This window comes from Aulonocara stuartgranti, assembly GCF_965226115.1.
Source record: "Aulonocara stuartgranti genome assembly, chromosome: 14".
Taxonomy (NCBI): Eukaryota; Metazoa; Chordata; class Actinopteri; order Cichliformes; family Cichlidae; genus Aulonocara; species Aulonocara stuartgranti.
The window spans coordinates 39,163,391-39,181,906 of record NC_138950.1 but is presented as its reverse complement, the minus strand read 5'-3'; the positions used below and the strand labels follow the sequence as shown (position 1 = coordinate 39,181,906).

At 43.0% G+C, this 18,516-nt stretch overlaps 2 protein-coding genes across 3 annotated transcripts in view; one reads left to right on the top strand and one right to left on the bottom strand.

Annotated features, from left to right (window-relative positions):
* LOC309686927 (uncharacterized protein) overlaps positions 1–435 on the top strand; it is a gene marked incomplete at its 5' end in the record, with an annotated part of 6,434 nt that extends 5,999 nt beyond the window's left edge. Inside the window, one exon of the mRNA XM_082501600.1 lies at positions 1–435. This exon is cut by the window's left edge and continues 2,574 nt beyond it.
* Positions 1–18,516, bottom strand: part of tpst1 (tyrosylprotein sulfotransferase 1) — a 42,494-nt gene that overhangs the window by 8,268 nt on the left and 15,710 nt on the right. For both annotated transcript variants that reach the window (XM_082504128.1, XM_082504129.1), the window contains exons 2-3: positions 17,345–18,376; positions 7,235–7,433 (exon numbers count right to left, since the gene is read on the bottom strand). In XM_082504128.1, coding sequence (XP_082360254.1) covers positions 7,235–7,433; positions 17,345–18,201 — 1,056 coding nt within the window. In that variant the 5' untranslated portion in view covers positions 18,202–18,376. The remainder of the gene's footprint in view (positions 1–7,234; positions 7,434–17,344; positions 18,377–18,516) is intronic.

The window sequence follows — 18,516 nt, the reverse complement described above, 5'->3', positions numbered from 1 at the left end:
CTAAAGACGATACACCGTGTTCTGGCTGAGGGAAACTAAAACACAGCTCTGCTATCACCTCAGAAAAGAAGAAATGAAGTACTGGGCCTGCTGGGGGTTGGGCTAGAGCACATCCAGGCTACACTAGAGAGATTTTATCTTTCGAGGGGGGAGGGAGGCCCCGGTCTCTGCTGAGGCTACTGCCCCTGTGACCTGGGCCCAGATAAGCAGAAGAAAACAGATGGATGAAAGATGGACGGATGACTTATTCATTGAGCCATTCAATAACTCTGTCATTCATTCTCAAGTCTTTAGTTTGGTTCTCAATACATATAAAGTGATGGAAACTAAAATGAATAAAACGCTGCACGAGAAGTTCCTGATATTTCCAAGGTTGAATAAAAACAAAGGCTTGGGGGAGATAAACATCAACCACAGAGTCACTCCTGCTTACAAGAAATACCTATAATCCACAGGGGTCCTCACTCACAGTAACAGCAACAAAGCACGAGTGAGATAAGGCTGATCCTAACAGGTCAGGCTTCCTTAATCCTTTGCATCGTCCTCCGTGTCTGCACAATGCAAACATTCAGCTCAGCCACTCCTTCCAAACCATTTCTCTGCTTTGTGCAGTTCGATCCGAGCTGCATGCTCTGTGGTGAAATGGGGGTGAGGAGAAGAAACTGAGGGTAAATATTTGGATGGGGTTGGGTGAAGATTGAAGACAGAGCATTTCCACATGTAGCTTCATCATCCAGTGAGTTAGCTGAGGGCTGGTTGCCAGATGTCTTATGCAATGCAACACAAAATTTGGGTGGGAGGCAATTACTAATAGACTAAGGGGGTGGATGTCTTCAGGACAAAGTGAACTTTGGTCTCTGTGAATAGTTGAATTTGTATCAATTTTAAAAGAGAAAGGCTATAACAATAATGATAAAAGCCAGAAGAACAAATAACTGAATGGATAAAAACAAACAGGGTTGCACTGATGCAGAGGAGGAGAAACAACCTCACTTTTCTCATCCACCAACATTAATGGGTGAAGCAACAAGATAAATCCTGGAAAGGAAGATCCTGAGATAGACCGAAGATTTCAGATAATAGTCAAATTGGCACAGATTCCAAAGTTTTTCCAGATCACTTGCTTTCACAATTACTTGCTTATGGCTCGGGATGGGAATCGAAACCTGGTTCTTGTTGAGAACGATTCCCCTATTCCCTCCTCGAATGACTTCACCACGTTGTGTAGCGTCATTTAGCAGGAAACATGGCGCCTAAGTGGCATGAAAGGGAGGAAACACTACGAATATGCAAAAGGTAACTAATCAACTAACAGTGCATATTCTGTTAGTGCGATTTGCCTTATTACAAAACCTGCTACTGCTTTGCGCTGCATTTAGTGACCATGATGAGACAGAGTCTGGCTCAGATGCTGGCAGTTGTCGCTGCAGTCTACCGGTAGCGTCTCCTTTCAGGCAGGATAGACGAATGTGCTAGGCCGGATCTCTTAAGATCTCACTGTTGGGTTTGTAAGGCCATGTTACTCCTAAATTTCTATCTTGTTCAAAGAGAAGATATAAAACACAGTTCTAAGCTAATCGACCTTAGTGTTCTCCTTTTTAAAAAGAGTCGATAAAGAATCGATAAAGAATCGAATCGTTAAACAGAATCGAAAATGGAATCGGAATCATGAAAATCTTATCAATACCCATCCCTACTTATGGCCTTTAAAGGTTCCCTGTCATAACATCTGTGTGATGGGTAAACTGTTTTCAGTGAGCGCTGATAATGAGCTGCAGCTGGTGTCTGCTGGGCTTCACCTCCAGCAAACCGGACCTCATGAGTGGGAGAGAGCATGTGTGTACTGTTGACGATGCCTAAACTCAAGGATTCGAAATAAAGAGTTTGCTAAACCAAAGTCCATCATCATTGTGGCTATATCTATATGCACACGTCAACAAGAGCCATTGTTCAGCTCTGCAGTTCCAGCACGCTCTTTGTGGCATGCTCATCTGCTGCAGGTTTGGGTTAGTGTGGTAATGCATGGAGGCTATGGTCTCCAGCTGCTCTCCAAAATAGTCAGGTTGGGATCAGACTCCCTGCAGGACATCCATCTGCAGAAGCTACTGATTGCTATCAATCTGGCAGCTGAGAGGAAAAATGAGAACAGAACTTGAAAATGCTCTGCCAGATGATGGAGGGAGAGGGCCCACTAGCTAGCAACTTCAATGTTTTCAGAAATATGTTACCAAGTATACTTTGGGAACAGCTGGCATACCTGGGTAGCCTTCCCAAATAAGATTCTTGTAAGAAACCCTACAATATCATATATTTTATAATGCAGGGGTGGGCAACTCCAGGCCTCGAGGGCCGGTGTCCTGCAGGTTTTAGATGTGTTCTTGATCCAACACAGTTGATTCAAATTGCTAAATGTTCTCCTCAACATGTCCTGAAGTTCTCCAGAGGCCTGGTAATGACCGAATCATGTGATTCAGGTGTGTTGACCCAGGGTGAGATCTAAAACCTCCAGGACACCGGCCCTCGAGGCCTCGAGTTGCCTACCCCTGATGTATTGTAAAATCTGTAGGCAAACAGACTGCAGAGCACTGTGACAGTCTGTTCGTTTGTCTAAAGCTGGTCCTCCTTTGTATACAAGAACTGTGGGCCAAGAGGGAGGGAACACAGAGGACAAATAAACAACATAACCTCTGCAGCTGGCTCGGTCCAGAGGGATCGCGCTGATCATGTGTAGATTTACACAACATATCTGACAACGAGGCACGCAAGTTTACTGTGAGCAATGTTAACTATTTCAGAGGAACCGCCACACTGACATGATTATTTACTGCATCCAAATTATGCAAACAGGACCACCATGTATGGCACAGTGACAACATGGAGGGAACAGCATGGAGAGCTGAGCATGCAGGCCTTGACAGCAAACTGGCAACACACAGGAGTGCAGTGCAGCACAGCAGCAAACGTTGCGATTTTAGGAGCTGTTCACTACAATGGAGCATCACAAAAAACACTGCAGCTGCATGCAAACATGGAAACATCAGCATCGGCGAGCCACATCCGTGATGTGTGCTGCAGTTAATATTCATTGATATGCTGAATATGACGATCCAGTTATATACTCTGTTGCACCAAGTCGGTGACTGGATAGAATATTTCCACTTTAAACTTCATGAAGCGGGCTTTGCAAATCTTTCTCTAAAGTTTCCATCTCTCTGTGGTCAGACAGATTATTCCCAAGAAACACGCCAAAGCCCTCTCTCCGCTCACATCTTATACTCCAAAATGTTTCCATTCAGGTCATTACACTCCTGACGAGTAAAAATAGCATCAAGATGAATTCATTCTTCGCCTTCTCTCCCTCAAGTCCTGTTCTAACAAATGGAAAAGCAATCCAAACATTAAACACAAACCCGACACACAACTTTTTCAAAACCACCACTTTGAGTGCATCTCAGTTATCAGCCTACCTGCTAAGGTCTCACTGAGAGGTCAGATTCTCACTCTCTGCTTTGATGTGACCAGGGAAACACTTTGGAAATGGTACTGATGCTAGGCTCGAACTTAGCCACAGGTTATCTTGAGAGATGATCTCCCAATTTATGACACATTAAACCTACTACTTAAGAGGCTTCCCAAGTCATCACACACACTTGTATAAAGTTTATACTCTTATGAGATGCACAGCAGCTTAACTTTATGGTAAACTCTATAGTTTAAATGCCAGGTGTAAGACTTTGGGAAATACCTTGATGTTTGTTTGAAGAGATGGACAAGTATGTGGCACGGATGCCGACAGCCTCCACAGATGGACAGACAAAAAACACCCAGTGAAGAAAAAGCTCTGTGCTTTCAGCTTGGAAGCAACAAGTCAGACAAAAATGTTTGGACAGCAGTCTGATAGGGTGAGAGGTCAAGCCTGGAAAAACACACTAATCGTCCATGTGAGGCATTCTTCATCGTGTTCCAGCACTAAACTACTAATCCAACTGTGAACAAGAGTTCAAGGAGCACGGCTCGTCTACCTTGTCTTCTTACCAGTAATTACAATACTCTACTAACACCAGTCTACCAGCAGCAGACAGCTTGGACCATCAATCAATCACAGAATGGAATTTCACACTAATGGAAACCACAGCCTCCCTAAACTCTGAGTACCGGACGCCACAGGCACCAAGTGCAAGTCTTCCCAGTGGTCCTAATGCCTTACAATAACTCAAATTAGTTCCATGACGACTTGATGCTAGCATCTCTTATTAGAAAAAAGAAAATCTGACACACTGAGAAAACAGGTATCCAAGTAACAGGGAGACCTTGAAATAAAAATTAATTCCTGTCGCCAGACATGCAGTTTAAAACTCAAAGAGTGGGGCTGATAGCACGTCAGCTGATAGCACGTCAGCTGATAGCACTGCCTGAGAAAAGGGGTTCAATAAAACATATCCTGCTCCAAAAATAACTACTGAGGGTTACACGTCTGGCAAGGATACGACTATGACAGCAAGTGCTTAAGCAGCAGCACGTTTATCTGATGTCAGCCATGAACTGTTGGTTTGGTGGTTCTGTTCCTGTCCCTCCTCTTACCCACAGGTCAGGCTGTTTACAGGCAGTGAAAGCAGACATGTACAGACATAAAAAAGGGTGTCTCTGGACACAAGCTTAAAGTGGTACTGGAACAGTACACAGCAGCAGTAGTTCATGCAGTAAAGTAGAAGCAGCTTTAATGGTAATAAAAATAGTTACATAATACACATAAAGTACTCCAAAGTGCAATGTCTGTTTCTACTGCATTAGAGTGACATGTGAAAGCAGAATATTCAAAATTGATATGGATCAAAAACATCGCCTGACTTTGAATCCCAAGCAAGTGTCAAGCTTAACCATACAACTATATCCTATACCCTTTTAATACTTCAACTACACATCTCGTTGTAGATACATATATAGATAGATGGATAGATAGTAGGGGTGCAACGATACTTTGGTGTCACGGTTCGATTCGATACTTTGGTGTCACGGTTCGATATTAAAAAATGTTCATGCCTTTTTAATTTGTCATTTATTAAAATTATAAATATATATTTTAACTCAAAAGTACAGTTTTTAAATTGAATGTTGCTGAAACAACAAAGTAATAAAAAAAAAAAAATCTATCTGATCGAGAAATCACTCATCTTTGGAAAAGAGAGTTTATTCGTGGGTGGGGCTGGACGGCGTCAACGCGTTAACGAGCTAACTGCGCTAACACACTAGTTCCCACCCATGTAATTGAGCATTGCGTGGCACATCCAACATACTGTTTTACTTTAGTCCATGACTCGCTTACCTTCAGGGTCATACGTCACATGAAAACCAAAATAGTTCCAAACGCCAGATCTGAATGAGGGTGGGGGAAGGTTCAATTTGCCATGTTGCAACGAGCCTAAGTTCTGTCTCGCTAGCTTGCCCTGCGCTCTTCCTTCTGACGATGCTGTCTGTGTTGAGCGCTCAGTGGATCTGCGCTCGACTACTCCGCCTAGGCTGCACTGTCGAGCGCAGATCCACTGAGCGCTCAACACAGACAGCATCGTCAGAAGGAAAGTTGATAAAATAAATTAAAAATTTTGTATTGTTCGATACATATGCGTACCGAACCGAAAGCACTGTATCGAACGGTTCAATATCGATACGAGTATCGTTGCACCCCTAATAGATAGATAGATGCAATTTTTGGATTTTACTTTCATATGTAAATTATTCATTTGAAACTGACCAAAGAAATGAGTTTTGCATGCTGCAAACTGTCCTCGGTAAAGGCAGATTGCCATTTCTTGTCTAGACCAGGGGCGGGGAAGTCCAGGCCTTAAGGGCCGGTGTCCTGCAGGGTTTAGATCTCACCCTGGGTCAGCACACCTGAATCCAATGATTAATTTATCACCAGGCCTCTGGAGAACCTTAACACATTTAAATCAGCTGTGTTGGATCAAGGACACATCTAAAACCTGCAGGACACCGGCCCTCGAGGCCTGGAGTTCCCCCACCCCAGGTGTAGACCATACACTCAAGCTAAGGTAACTCTGATGACATCATTATGTCTTTATTGCAGTTCATTTTTAAAACTTGACTAAGATCACAGAATCAGTGAAAATATAAAATATTTGCTATTCCATAATCTCTTGTGAGCACAGTACAGAGTGCTGTAGTAACATACACTTCATCTTGTATCTTCGTATTGTCTTTGGACACGATACTGGGTTTGTGTCCACATTTACATTGTTAATACTGAGGCTCATCGTGTTTGATCACACTTTCTAGACACTGTTCCTACCATGAAAATCATTTAGTGGACAGCAAAGGCAGGGTTTTAGAGTTTAAAGGAGGAAAAAGACAAACTCAAAATAAGTCAGGTGAAGCATTTGTCGGGGAATGTAATCATTTTTAGGGAATTTAGTTTCTAAACATCAGAACAATGACACAGATGTGACTGGATGCTAAATATGATTCTACAGGGTGGGCCATTTATATGGATACACCGTGATAAAATGGGAATGGTTGCTGATACTAAAGTCCTGTTTGTGGCACATTAGTATATGTGAGGGGGCAAACTCCTCAAGATGGGTGGTGACCATGGTGGCCATTTAGAAGTTACGTTGAAACCAAGCACACCATTGTTTTTCTTGTGACATTACCAATAAGTGTGATGTGTCACATGGCCCTCTTCCTATTGAAAAAACAAAAGTTGCCGACTTCTAAATGGCCACCATGGTCACCACCCATCTTGAGGAGTTTGCCCCCTCACATATACTAATGTGCCACAAACAGGACTTTAATATCACCAACCATTCCCATTTTATCACGGTGTATCCATATAAATGGCCCACCCTGTATAACCAGAAGCTAGTTGAACCTTTTTAGTTCAGCTTATCTTAGCATAAAGATTTGATAGCACTACTGTTGCTCAAAGGCAATTGTTATTCATCCAGTCACTGAAGCTCAACAGTAAACACATCATTTCTCATCCATCTTCTTATCCAGTGTGTGAATGTGAGAGTGAATGAATAGTGGAGTTGTAAAGCACTTTGGGTGCCTAGAAAAGCGCTATATAAATCCAATCATTATTACTATTATTAGTATTATTATTATTATTATCCACTAAAAGTACTCTGACATTTCTCTACAAAACTTAGAAATAACATTTTAAGATGCTAATGGAAGTCCAACTGAATATAAATCATGAACACGTCTGCTTAGTACTCACCCTTCTAGTGTTGTCCAGCACTTTGGGGTCAGGTTGGCCATAGTTTGGGGGATTGGCATGTGGGTCATAGCCTAGCCTGGACAGCATAGGGGCGATGACGGCCATGTCCCTCACCACATCAGCTGGGATCTTTCCCACCCACTTGGACAAGGCCTCCACATTAACTGGCTTGATGACCTGGTCTGTGGACCTCTCCACCCTAACAGGACACAAAGAAGTGTTATTTCAAGTACGCACGTTGTTGGAACCTCGTTTTGCAACAAAGTGACTGTTAGCACACATTTAACCACGCTGACCACAGGTCACAGCATTATTTACACAGGTTGCCATCGTGGCTCGTCCTGTTTCACAACAGACCAGTCCATCACTCGCTTCTGTTCAGTGGAAGCATCTAATTGGCTGTAACCGGATTATAAAACGCTATTAAAGCTGAACTGCTGGCCTCTGTCACCAGCAGGTCCCCGTTAAACACAATGAATGAATAACTTTTTACACCATTACTTCATCGCTCAGCCGACATCCATGTCATTTGATCTACATCACTGGAAACGACACATGGATCAACCCTAATGGCTTAATGTCTGCTCCACACCAACATCTCCGTTTCACTTTGTTTAGAAAACTTCTGTAGCAGACAGAAAACCTCAAGAGTAAAAAAGCAGCAATAAACACATAATATAACTTATTTCTATGGAATCACAAAAAAAAGGCTGTGACCTTTTTTAGAGTCTCAATACTTTGACTTTATGCTGAATTATCTGCAGAATTTAAGTGCTTCGTAGCGGCAAAGCTCTTCTAAGTAACGAACCCATACAGGCAGATTTTTCTGATTTTAGGTTTTGTTGATGCTGAACATTAAACTGCTGTTTAGGTTGAAGATGAATTGCTCCACTCAGCCTTTTCTTCCATCCACCATTATCTTGGTAAATTATTCATCGTCTGAAATTAAATATTCAACCAGTGAGGGGATTGGACTTGATGGACTGCAGCTTTTATTTTCTGCAAGGAGCAAAGTGTACTAGCACTGACGAGCAGTGAGATGAACACTGAGCTCTATGGAGATGTAGATAACTGCTCTCTTAAATCACAAACACAACAAATCAAAGGGCATCCCGATACATGAATAAAATTAGTATAGAGTACTGTACCATTAGCCAGAGACCTGAATCAGTTTGACAGGCATCAGCTGAAAACACATTTAGATATTAGAGTTGCTCAAATTAATAAATCTCAGTGCTATCAGATTGTAAAAAAGCAGTATTCTGACTTTTTTCCTTCTGTATAAGGACAGATAGGATATTTCAAAGTAGTTACTGAAAAAAACTTTCATTAAAATATACAGGTTGCATGTATAACATACAGTTAGCTTTTATTTCTTTAATGGATGAATAGTCTTTAAGTGATGAAGAATGGGACCACACATTAACAGATGACACGTACAGTCCCGATCAGAGGTTTATACAAACTCAGGAGCATGAAAGTCATGGTAATATGAGCCGCTTTTAATCGTTTCTATGAAATGCTCTTTTTCCAGGGTGGAAGAACTGGGTGAACGAGTTCGAATTTATTTTGGTTTACAGTACACATACAGACCGTCTAAGATAGCCTGAATCTATCTGTCACAACTCTTTGGGGCAAAGGGAGGAAGCTGCTGTCTGTCCAATCAACCCTACAAATACATCAATATACACACACAGACACGACTTAAATACTTTACTTGGTGCTGAGTTCAACAATGCCTTAAATTCACATTTCGACACTTTTAAAATGTCACTACTTTGGGTCGTCTTTCAGATCTTGGCAAACTGTCACCCTTAGATAAGAGGCAATAGATCAGGATGAACAACCCACGAACCCTCAAGACTCAAGCCTGCCATGAACTGAAAATTACTGGAAACGCTACTGTCACTCGCCAGCCACAGCTTTGCATTGCCATGGTGTGGATGTTACCCAAGAAAGAAGGCCCTGCTCCAAAGGTCAACTAACATTTTCAGCTGGACAGGCCAAATACATAGTCTCATCTGGCTATAAAACTTTTCTATACAAAGGTTGATCTGTCACAGTTACAAGAGATCATTGGGGGAGTCAAGGTGAGGATTTCAAATCTAAGGACTGTCAAGCATGGTGGTGGTAGCATCATGCTGTGGAGCCGTTTTGCTAACCGTGGTACTGGTACATTACACAAAAGGATGGAGTAATGAAGGAGAGGGGCTAGCTCCAAATTCTATAACAGCTAGATGGTTGAAACTTCTTGGATATTTATGGAGTTAAAGAAAGAAGTTAGTCCGTGGAGTCGCGGATAAAGCAAAGAGAGAGGTACATCTGCATCTAAAGGACTCTCTTTGGATGATCCCAATGTTCACATTTTGGACAGAGAAGACAGATGGTTGAGAGGTGAAACATCTTCAAGAAACTTAAAGAAATCTAGACTCTTTTCTTTCCAAGCTCCTTAGTTTATGAGGGGCTTATGAAGGCAGCAAATGAGAAAGGAGGACAGAGAGGTTCATGACTCATGAAGTGCAAAAGATCGGTAAGGAGGAAGTGAGGGTAGCTACAAAGAAGATGAAGCACACTGGGTCTAGATGAGGTATTGAGATTTTTAGGAGAGGGGTCAGTCGACTTTTTAACCAGACTGATTAAAATGATTGTGGAGTGAGTGGATGCCTGAGGGATGAAGAAGTGTACTGGTGCCAGATGTCAAGAACAAGGCTGATGGTCAGATCTGCTGAGGTATAAAGCTAAAGGGCATAACTATAACTGATTGCGTAACAGATTAGTTGATCAGCTAAACTCATACCGTTTAGGTTTCTGTCTCTATGAATTTGCTCACTATTTCTCCCCGTTGCCTGTAGAATCTTGGAACTCAGCAGATGTAACTAATTTTAAAAAGAACAAAAAAAGAAAGAAGGAGATTTTACACAAGTTTACGTGAAACTAAACTTGTCCATTGTGTTTACATTGTAAAGATATCATCTTTGTAGAGCTCAGGCTGGGTTTTCACCGATAAAACTGCCAAAAGTGTATTCAGTAGAACTTTTCAGCCAACCGACCTAAAGAAAACAAAATGCATTTTTTAAAAGGCCTAAAACTGTGAAACCAGTGAAAGCAGCCTCCTTATTGATTAGTTGAACATGTTTTGTAACAGGGTCAGCAATCCATTTATTCTAAAAGGAACACACCGACATCAGTCTCTCCTGCCTCAGCTAGATTACACTCAGATGACCAAATATAAAACAGAACTTCAGCTTTGACCACACTTCATCACTTTTTCATGCAACAAAAATTTAAAAATGGCTTCTTTTATGAGATTATTGTAACTGGTTTGATGCCCAGTCAAGCACAGCGATACCTAAAGAGCAGGCAGAAGGAGAACGCTCACACCACAATGTCTATTTACCATCCAGGGTCCAGCCCCTCAATCCTTATGTTTCCTGTCAGACTCTATACTTCAATACAGCAATTCACTTTCCTCTAATCCATTTACTTTGCAATTGAATCTTTACACTGTACAGGCATAGCCTCCTGCATGATTAATAGATTGAGCTGGTTTTGTCATCTCAGGAGGACGGTGGAGATGGTTTCTACGGTACGGGCTAGGATCCAAACATCCACTCTGCAACAAATGGGTAGGGAATCACTTTAGGTAACTCCATCAAGACCCAAGGGGCGGCTAAGTGTTGATGTGGAACATAAACTGATAAAGAGGGAAGGCTGCTGAGCTTCACCATCAGGTTAGATGGAGCTAACCTTATTGACAAGAGAGCCAAAGGTCTCTATAGTACACATACCAATACAAGCGCCAAGTATATACAGGAGTACATCTGTGTCTCACGGTTCTGAAGTCATGCTGAAGTTCTGCAAACCTCAAACTTACATAGACCAGCCATACATTAATACTCAAGCATTATGAAAACACATATGGTGCAGTTTGCCATATAAATCCCATAAACTGAAGGAAAGTATATGGTAAAAGAAAACAGCATGGTCGTATGGTCACTATATGGCTATAAAGTGTATATATATGCGTATAAAAATCCCCCCCCCAAAATCCTTCTGAGAAAGCAGTCCATTGGCTTTTACTTCTGAAGGTTAAGGTGCTGTTAGCTAGCCCAACTTCTTCTTTTCTGTGTTTCCCTGCTGTAAGGATGACCATGATGCACTCTGACTTTAGTTCTTGCTCTAAGCCAGCGGTCCCCAACCTTTCTTGCGCCACGGACCGGTACCGGTCCGAGGCCCGGGGATTGGGGACCGCTGCTCTAAGCTGAAAGCTAAACATTGTAATGAAGATATTTTTTAATCCCCATTACATAACCCCAGTGAAAACTATTACTAGCAACAGACAATAATGTAATTTAATGCAGCGAGGTTTTTTCATGTCCAGTATTTTATGCAGTTAATAACTAAGCTTTCACTTAGATGCTTGTTTTATTTTGGAAAATGTTCCTTATCACAATTTACAATTAATTAGCACTTTTTATGCAACTTGAGAATTTACTTTCCCCCAAAAGGAGCACATAAGTAGGACACTGGCACAATAAATGAGGCAGACAGTTCAGTTTTAAATATCCCGTCTGTATAACTGAAGATTGACAACAATTCAATCATTTGCACTCTTACTAATGAACAAATGATGCATGCGCATTTCTCTTCTCAGCTTTAAATAAGATGTGACAAAACCCTTTTCTGGCCATCACATGACCACTCCCCTTCATCCTGTAATGCTCTTAATGGCCTTCAGCTTGTCAATTATTCAGTGCTGGGCCCTCTTTACCCAAGGTGGTGTTCTGTATCACCAAAAGCCAATAAGAGAATCGGATAGAGACATCTCGATCACAAATAGGTTGGAGAGTTGGGGAGGATGGATCAGACAGTTCAGTGCTCTGGGATAAGTAATGGAGCGGGTCTCTTAGCTAGGCAGGGCCTCCACTAAATCAACGCTAGGTAATTGATGTTAATGCTAAGGCAAGGTCCCAGTCTGGGGCCTGGCTGCCCACTGATTGAGATTTTTGTGTAGATAGAGACCAAATGCTGTAGGGTGGTGGAGGATGGGATTGTTGGTGGTTGGAGTGGGAAAGAGCCTTTAGCTGCCAGGTGTCATGGGGGTTGACTTTAATGCACTCTGGGCAAAGTACTTGATAGGAGGGCCAAAATGTTTGTGATGGTAAAAGGCAGTTGTGCTGCCCCGAAGGCTACTTGTGGCTGGCCGCATCTTCCATCAAATCGTATCAGAACCCATTTATGGGAGCGGTACGACTGTGGATCAAAGCCTCTTACAGCAGACATGTACACTGTGTACTCAACAAAAACTACTCATGGATGCACGTTAGGGTTGGGCAGTTTACATCACAGTGGAATCACATCACACCGCTGAGTGTTTTGTTTCATTGGGTTTTTTTCTCCTGTTTGTTGCTTTTTTTTTGGGGGGGGGGGGGGGGGGGGGTGCTCATGGTTACCTAGTTAAACACGACCCGAGGTTGTTTTTGGCTAGTCCTGTGTGGTTGTTTGATTTTAACACATGGCAGGATTGACATTACTTGATTTATAGTCCCCACAAATGTGTCCTTTTGTGTACACTTCGTCACACAGAGGGGGGCTCTTCACCCACACAAGACACGCTGCCGCAGGAAGTGGATGATGTATGCTACTGCCCGATGTTAAATGGTTGACAAGTGGTCAGAAATAGAGCAGGGAGCGATAGAGTTTACGAGGAACAGGAGAACCGCAAAAAAAAAACTTCAAAGATCAGAAAATAAAGCATGAGAGCAAAGACCGTTTCACTTCAACTCTTTGTATGCAAGAACTTTGCTCTCCTCTGCAGCTGGCTCACACAAACAGATTTTATACACTGCCTCCATCTGACAACAGAGCTCACCGCAGGCAGACTGGCAGGCCCTGAACATGCTAGCTCTGCCCATCATAAAACCAGCTTCACTCTTTCAATTCAATTTTATTTATACAGCGCCCACAGAAAAACCCAACAATCAACAAAACCCTATGACCCCCTATGAGCAGCACTTTGGCGACAGTGGGAAGGAAAAACTCCCTTTGAACAGGAAGAAACCTCCGGCAGAACCAGGCTCAGGGAGGGGCGGGGCCATCTGGGGTGAGAGAAGGAAGATGGGATCAAGGACATGCTGTGGAAGAGAGCCAGAGCTTAATAACAAGTATGATTCAGTGCAGAGAGGTCTGTTAACACATAGTGAGTGAAGAAGAAACACCCAGAGCATCATGGGAATCCCCGGCAGCCTACTGCAGCATAACTAAGGGAGGATTCAGGGTCACCTGGTCCAGCCCTAACTATATGCTTTAGCAAAAAGGAAAGTTTGAAGCCTAACTGTTATGGACCTTGAAAGTAGAGATAGTGTCTGTCTCCTGAATCCAAACTGGAAGCTGGTTCCACAGAAGAGGGGCCTGAAAACTGAAGGCTCTGCCTCCCATTCTACTTTTAAATACTCTAGGAACTACATACCTACAGCATGCTTTATTCGCTCTAATAGAATATTATGGTCACCAGTAAAGAACGCTGCACGGAGGTCTAGCAGGAAAAGCTAGACCTCAGTGCCAATTGTGAGACAGTGCTTGGAAGCATTCATCTAACTCGGTTGTACTCTAAAAAGCACTGAGTTCATTAGCCAACCCTGCTGATCATCACACTTCATAATCAGTTCACTCCTTGATTACCAAATTAGCAAGTTTGTCACTATATTTAGTGACTCATCATAACCTATTTGGTAACACTTTCTCTGAAAAGTAGCTGACAAAAAGTTAAAATGTAGCAGTCTTGCTCTCTCCGTCTGTTCTGTTCAATGACGGGAAGAACGAATCAGCAGCAACTGTAAATGAGGCATTTTCACATTTGCTTTGATTTCTTTCACTGACATGATTTTCTGCACCGTGATCATTACTCACTGGACAGACAGCATTGTAACTGAAATCTCGTGTTTGGATGATAGATAAAAACAAATTTAGCAGGTAACAGACACCAACAGAAACAGTATAATTTGATTAAATCTATCATCTTGTAAAGTGATGTAAACTCTGTAGATTCCCGCTACGTCTTGGACTTTGTCCCTGATTCTGTTTGTTCCAAAGAAAAGGACAAAGCAGTGTCTCCACATTATCACCAGGGTTCTGATTCCTGTCCCCATTCATTAATGTTTGATGCTGAATCAATTTGTGAGGGGCTGATGTGCGCTCTAAATGGCTGCAGATCAGCAAACCCCAAAGAGGTCTTACCACACCCTTACCTGGTGCAGACATTTGATCTGTTCTGGCCTCTTTTTTCTTTCTATTCAGGTTTTGTAGCTTCCTGTACCTGTATAATAAACAGGCTTAAGCACTCGGTGCTTGTTTAACTCAGATGTAACCACTGAGGAGAATTTTTCCACCGTCTGGACACAACTGAAAGTCGTTGAGAGACACAGGTACTTTGGCCTTTCTGAGGACCTCTGCCTTTGTCATTTAGTCATCAGAGTTGTACCAGTAGGGCTGAAGGACACTCGGGAGTCTCTGTTGTATCCAAGCCTGCGTCACAGCACGCATGAAAGCACCTGACATTAGTTTCACTGCTTGGTTTAAAGCACGAAGCCATCATGGTTTATTCTGTTTATAATGTAAGATGAAACCTAAATCCAGACGTTTAACTGTATCAATCTTTTTAAAAAGTTACAAATTAGTCTTCAGGGCTTTAATACATCTATTAGTGTCTTTTCAATTTGAGATAGACGGGATAACTTTAACAAGACACTTGCACGTTTTTGCAAAAATAGAGCAGCTGCAGGAGAAATGTGGATATATTTAAACACCACATTAATATAATGGAACATAAACCTAGTTACGTGGATCTCCCTTCATCTTAATGACAGGGCAGTGACACTGACAAAAAAAATTATAGTAGGCATTTTTGTTCTTCCAGCTTTGCTTCCTGGCTTCATTTGAACTTTACTAACACAGCATTTTTACAGCCTTACTGACCAAAGCACTTAAAAGCACACAGAGCTTCACACCCACTCACTGGCCCCAGGTCAGTCTCCTGCTTATGTAGTGTGGACTCCTTGGTAAAGTAAATGGTGAAGGTGTTTATATAGAGCTCTAACCTCATTGAGTAATAATCAATTTATCCATTCAGATGCACATACATACAACGCTTTATTTTATGACACACACACACACACACCCACCTACCTCCCAATCAGTGGGTGACCTGATCAGCCCACTGTGCCACAGCAGCCCTTCAGACAAAGACTTGGTTTAAACACGTGTGTCAGTACATCTCAGATCTGGATAAAGAATCTCAGTGCTCTAAAAGCACTGGTTGAGGGCAGAGGAAAAACTGCCCTCCAACGGAAAGAACTTTCAGTGTGAAATAACTGTATACACGGAAAATATTAGATGTATTATGTGTATTTAGAATATGAATTATTTTGAATGCAGTCAGCGTTTTGTCCACAAATGGAAATGAGCTGCAGGCCTGACCCACCTGATCCTATCCAATTCAAAACTGGGCATAACTGAACTTTACTGACCTCTCGCCTACATGTTCACCGTTCCTTAAAACTAATATTGTTTATTGTAAATGTAAAACCTAAAAGAAAGAAGACGGCCGGTTACCAATTTCCATTTGGCAGGAAAGAACTCGGCCCTCGCATCTTACGACAGAGGAAGTTGGATGTCTTCACAGAAGATTACAGTAAAGATGGGCAGTTACTGCTCAATAGACGCAAAGCATTTTAAACAGAAACTTGGAAGTGTTCTCATAGAGGGATAATAACAAAATGCGGCCTAAATATCTCCTGGAGAATAGGGAGTGTTTTCTACCATGTGGCAGGAAGACCGTGGTAGCAAAGGGGGTTGGGGATAATATGAAGCAGACAGAGAAAAGTTTCCTCAAAAACTTCCAGAGGCCAGCCTCCCATAGCAGAGTATTCAAAACAACTCTGACACCAGGCAGGGCCATTAGGCAAACGTGCTCACAGTGCAGCAATGCAGACATCGTCTCATATGTTTCAAGTCACTAATGATGAGTCTCACTGTGTGCAGCTGCAGGATGTTTCATCTGTAGTGAAATATAACAGTGGAACAGGGAGGATACGTTTCAAGGCCCTGTTTTTAACACCATCAAGAACTCAGATTATAGAGAACATGACGTTTCACTTCACACATTGCTCACCAACAAGTCCTTTTACCTTAAGGTTAATAGTCAATCCATACATTCTCTCCCTCAAGGCTAAGTAGTTGAAAGCCAAGTCGACATGGGCGCTCCCAAGCGCATTTCTATTGCAGTGGGAATGTGATATACGACAAGCCTGGCTCACCAAGTGGAGCTTGTGGGCCAGACACGATTTACAGCTTCTTGCATCACCAAACATTTAGCTTCAGAGCTTCAGCAATGCAGCTGTAGAAAGAAGGTTGTGTAGAAACTGTAGCTACATACATGGATAAAAGGGGAAACGGCTTTGATAAACTACATTCCAACGGGGTTAAATGTCCAAAACGTCAACGATCCTCAGAGCAGCGAGCTGGAAATGAATCATAACATAACACAGATGGATGATGATTCAGCGTGCGCTGTGCTAGTAACAGCTACAGAGCACTGGAAGCAGCTCAGCTACCCCAAAATGCGTCTTCAGCATAAGACACACAGACACCCATTTTACTCATTAGTGCACTCAGTCCTAACACAACAGACACACAAGTGAAGAAAGGAGGCGTTTGAGTTTGAGCAAACTGCACGAAGAGGAGATTTTCCCGAAAAGGCGTCGTATAGAGCTGTGCTGTAATGAAAGAGCTTACCCTGCATGTTAACAAAACGGTCGCCTGCAGACACAAACAAAAGGGATCAAAGACACATCAGCCAATGATGTGTCACTCCGACATTTTAGTTTAGTTACTGTAACTGTAGCCAAAGTTGAGCTACAACTGATCACATTTGCCATGAAACATTCACAGTTTTTCTCCCAAAAGTCTATAGTTTAAGAATTTTTACAAAACAACAAAAGAAAAACAACGTTAGATTGACATTATCCAGACCAGATGTTTCCTTTCAAAGTAAAAGCACAGAACACAGGGCTGGGAAAGGAAAATTGTAGGAATGCCATCAGCATTACTTACTTGGAGAGGGACACTCCTCCAGCTTTCCCTATGAGCTCCTCGTGGTGGAGAACGGCATCATTCCAGGGAATATCAAGGAACTTCAGCAGTGTCCTCATCCATTTTTCAGGATGCAGCACCAATTGTTCATAGTGCACAGGCAGGCATTTGTCTTCAGCGTCCAGGCACTGAGTGTACATCGTCTCTATGGCCCGGTTCCACTTGGTCAGGCAGTCCCTGTAGCTCCCCAAGTCAAACCCAGCAATGGTCACCTTTCGCGAGATCATGGAATGGACCGAAGCCCGACCGTCTCTAATCATGAGCACAAACTTGGCACGGGGAAATATTTTGGCCAGGTAGGAAAGAGATTTCAGTGCAAATGGGTCCTTGTTGCACAGAAAGTTGGCGGGCTCACCGTGCTTGACGATTATTTCCAGCAGGAAGGCCTGCATGGCGGCGTCCAGCACCTCGTCAGTCACGCCAGCCTCGTCCAGGCGCATCTTCTCCCGACCCGAGCGGCTCCACATCTGTTTCATGGCCAGGATGCGTGGGATGACGCGAGTTTCCTCACCACAGCGGACCTCGGGGTGGGCGTCCAGCATAGCTCGCATTAGTGTGGTCCCGCTACGGGGTACGCCACCGATGAAAATGAGCGGCATGTCTTTGCTGTAAATGAACGGCATGCTGAGGTTCTGGCCTGTCCGTAAGGTGGTCCGCATGCTGCCTCCCAGCCCAGACAAAGGCAGGATTCCTCCTGGCTGGCTGTACTCCTCGATGCGATGGTGACACTCCATTGCATGGCGGCCTAAGTAGAAAACTGTGACCGAGCTGATGACCAGACAGGCCACCAGCAAGTTCTGTTTCAGCTTGCCAATCATGCTGGGGCCACAGAAGGGAGAGGACAAGATAACCACAGGGGCGATTTTTGGGTATGGGGGTAAAGGAAGTAGAGGGCCAGTAAGGTTCCCACCCTTTATGTTTGTTTACTGGGAACCGGGCATGGATCGAGCTCCCTGGTGCACAGCAGGTGTCTGGTCTCCAGCTCCATGAGCCCTGCATGGTGGAGAGAAGAGACACATTGAGATCTGGTCGCACCACAGGAAACACTGATACGACAGAACTGAAAAGAATCATTTGTGTCCAGATTCGCCTCGTTCTCGAGTTATCGTATTTACAAATTTGGGGTCGATGTC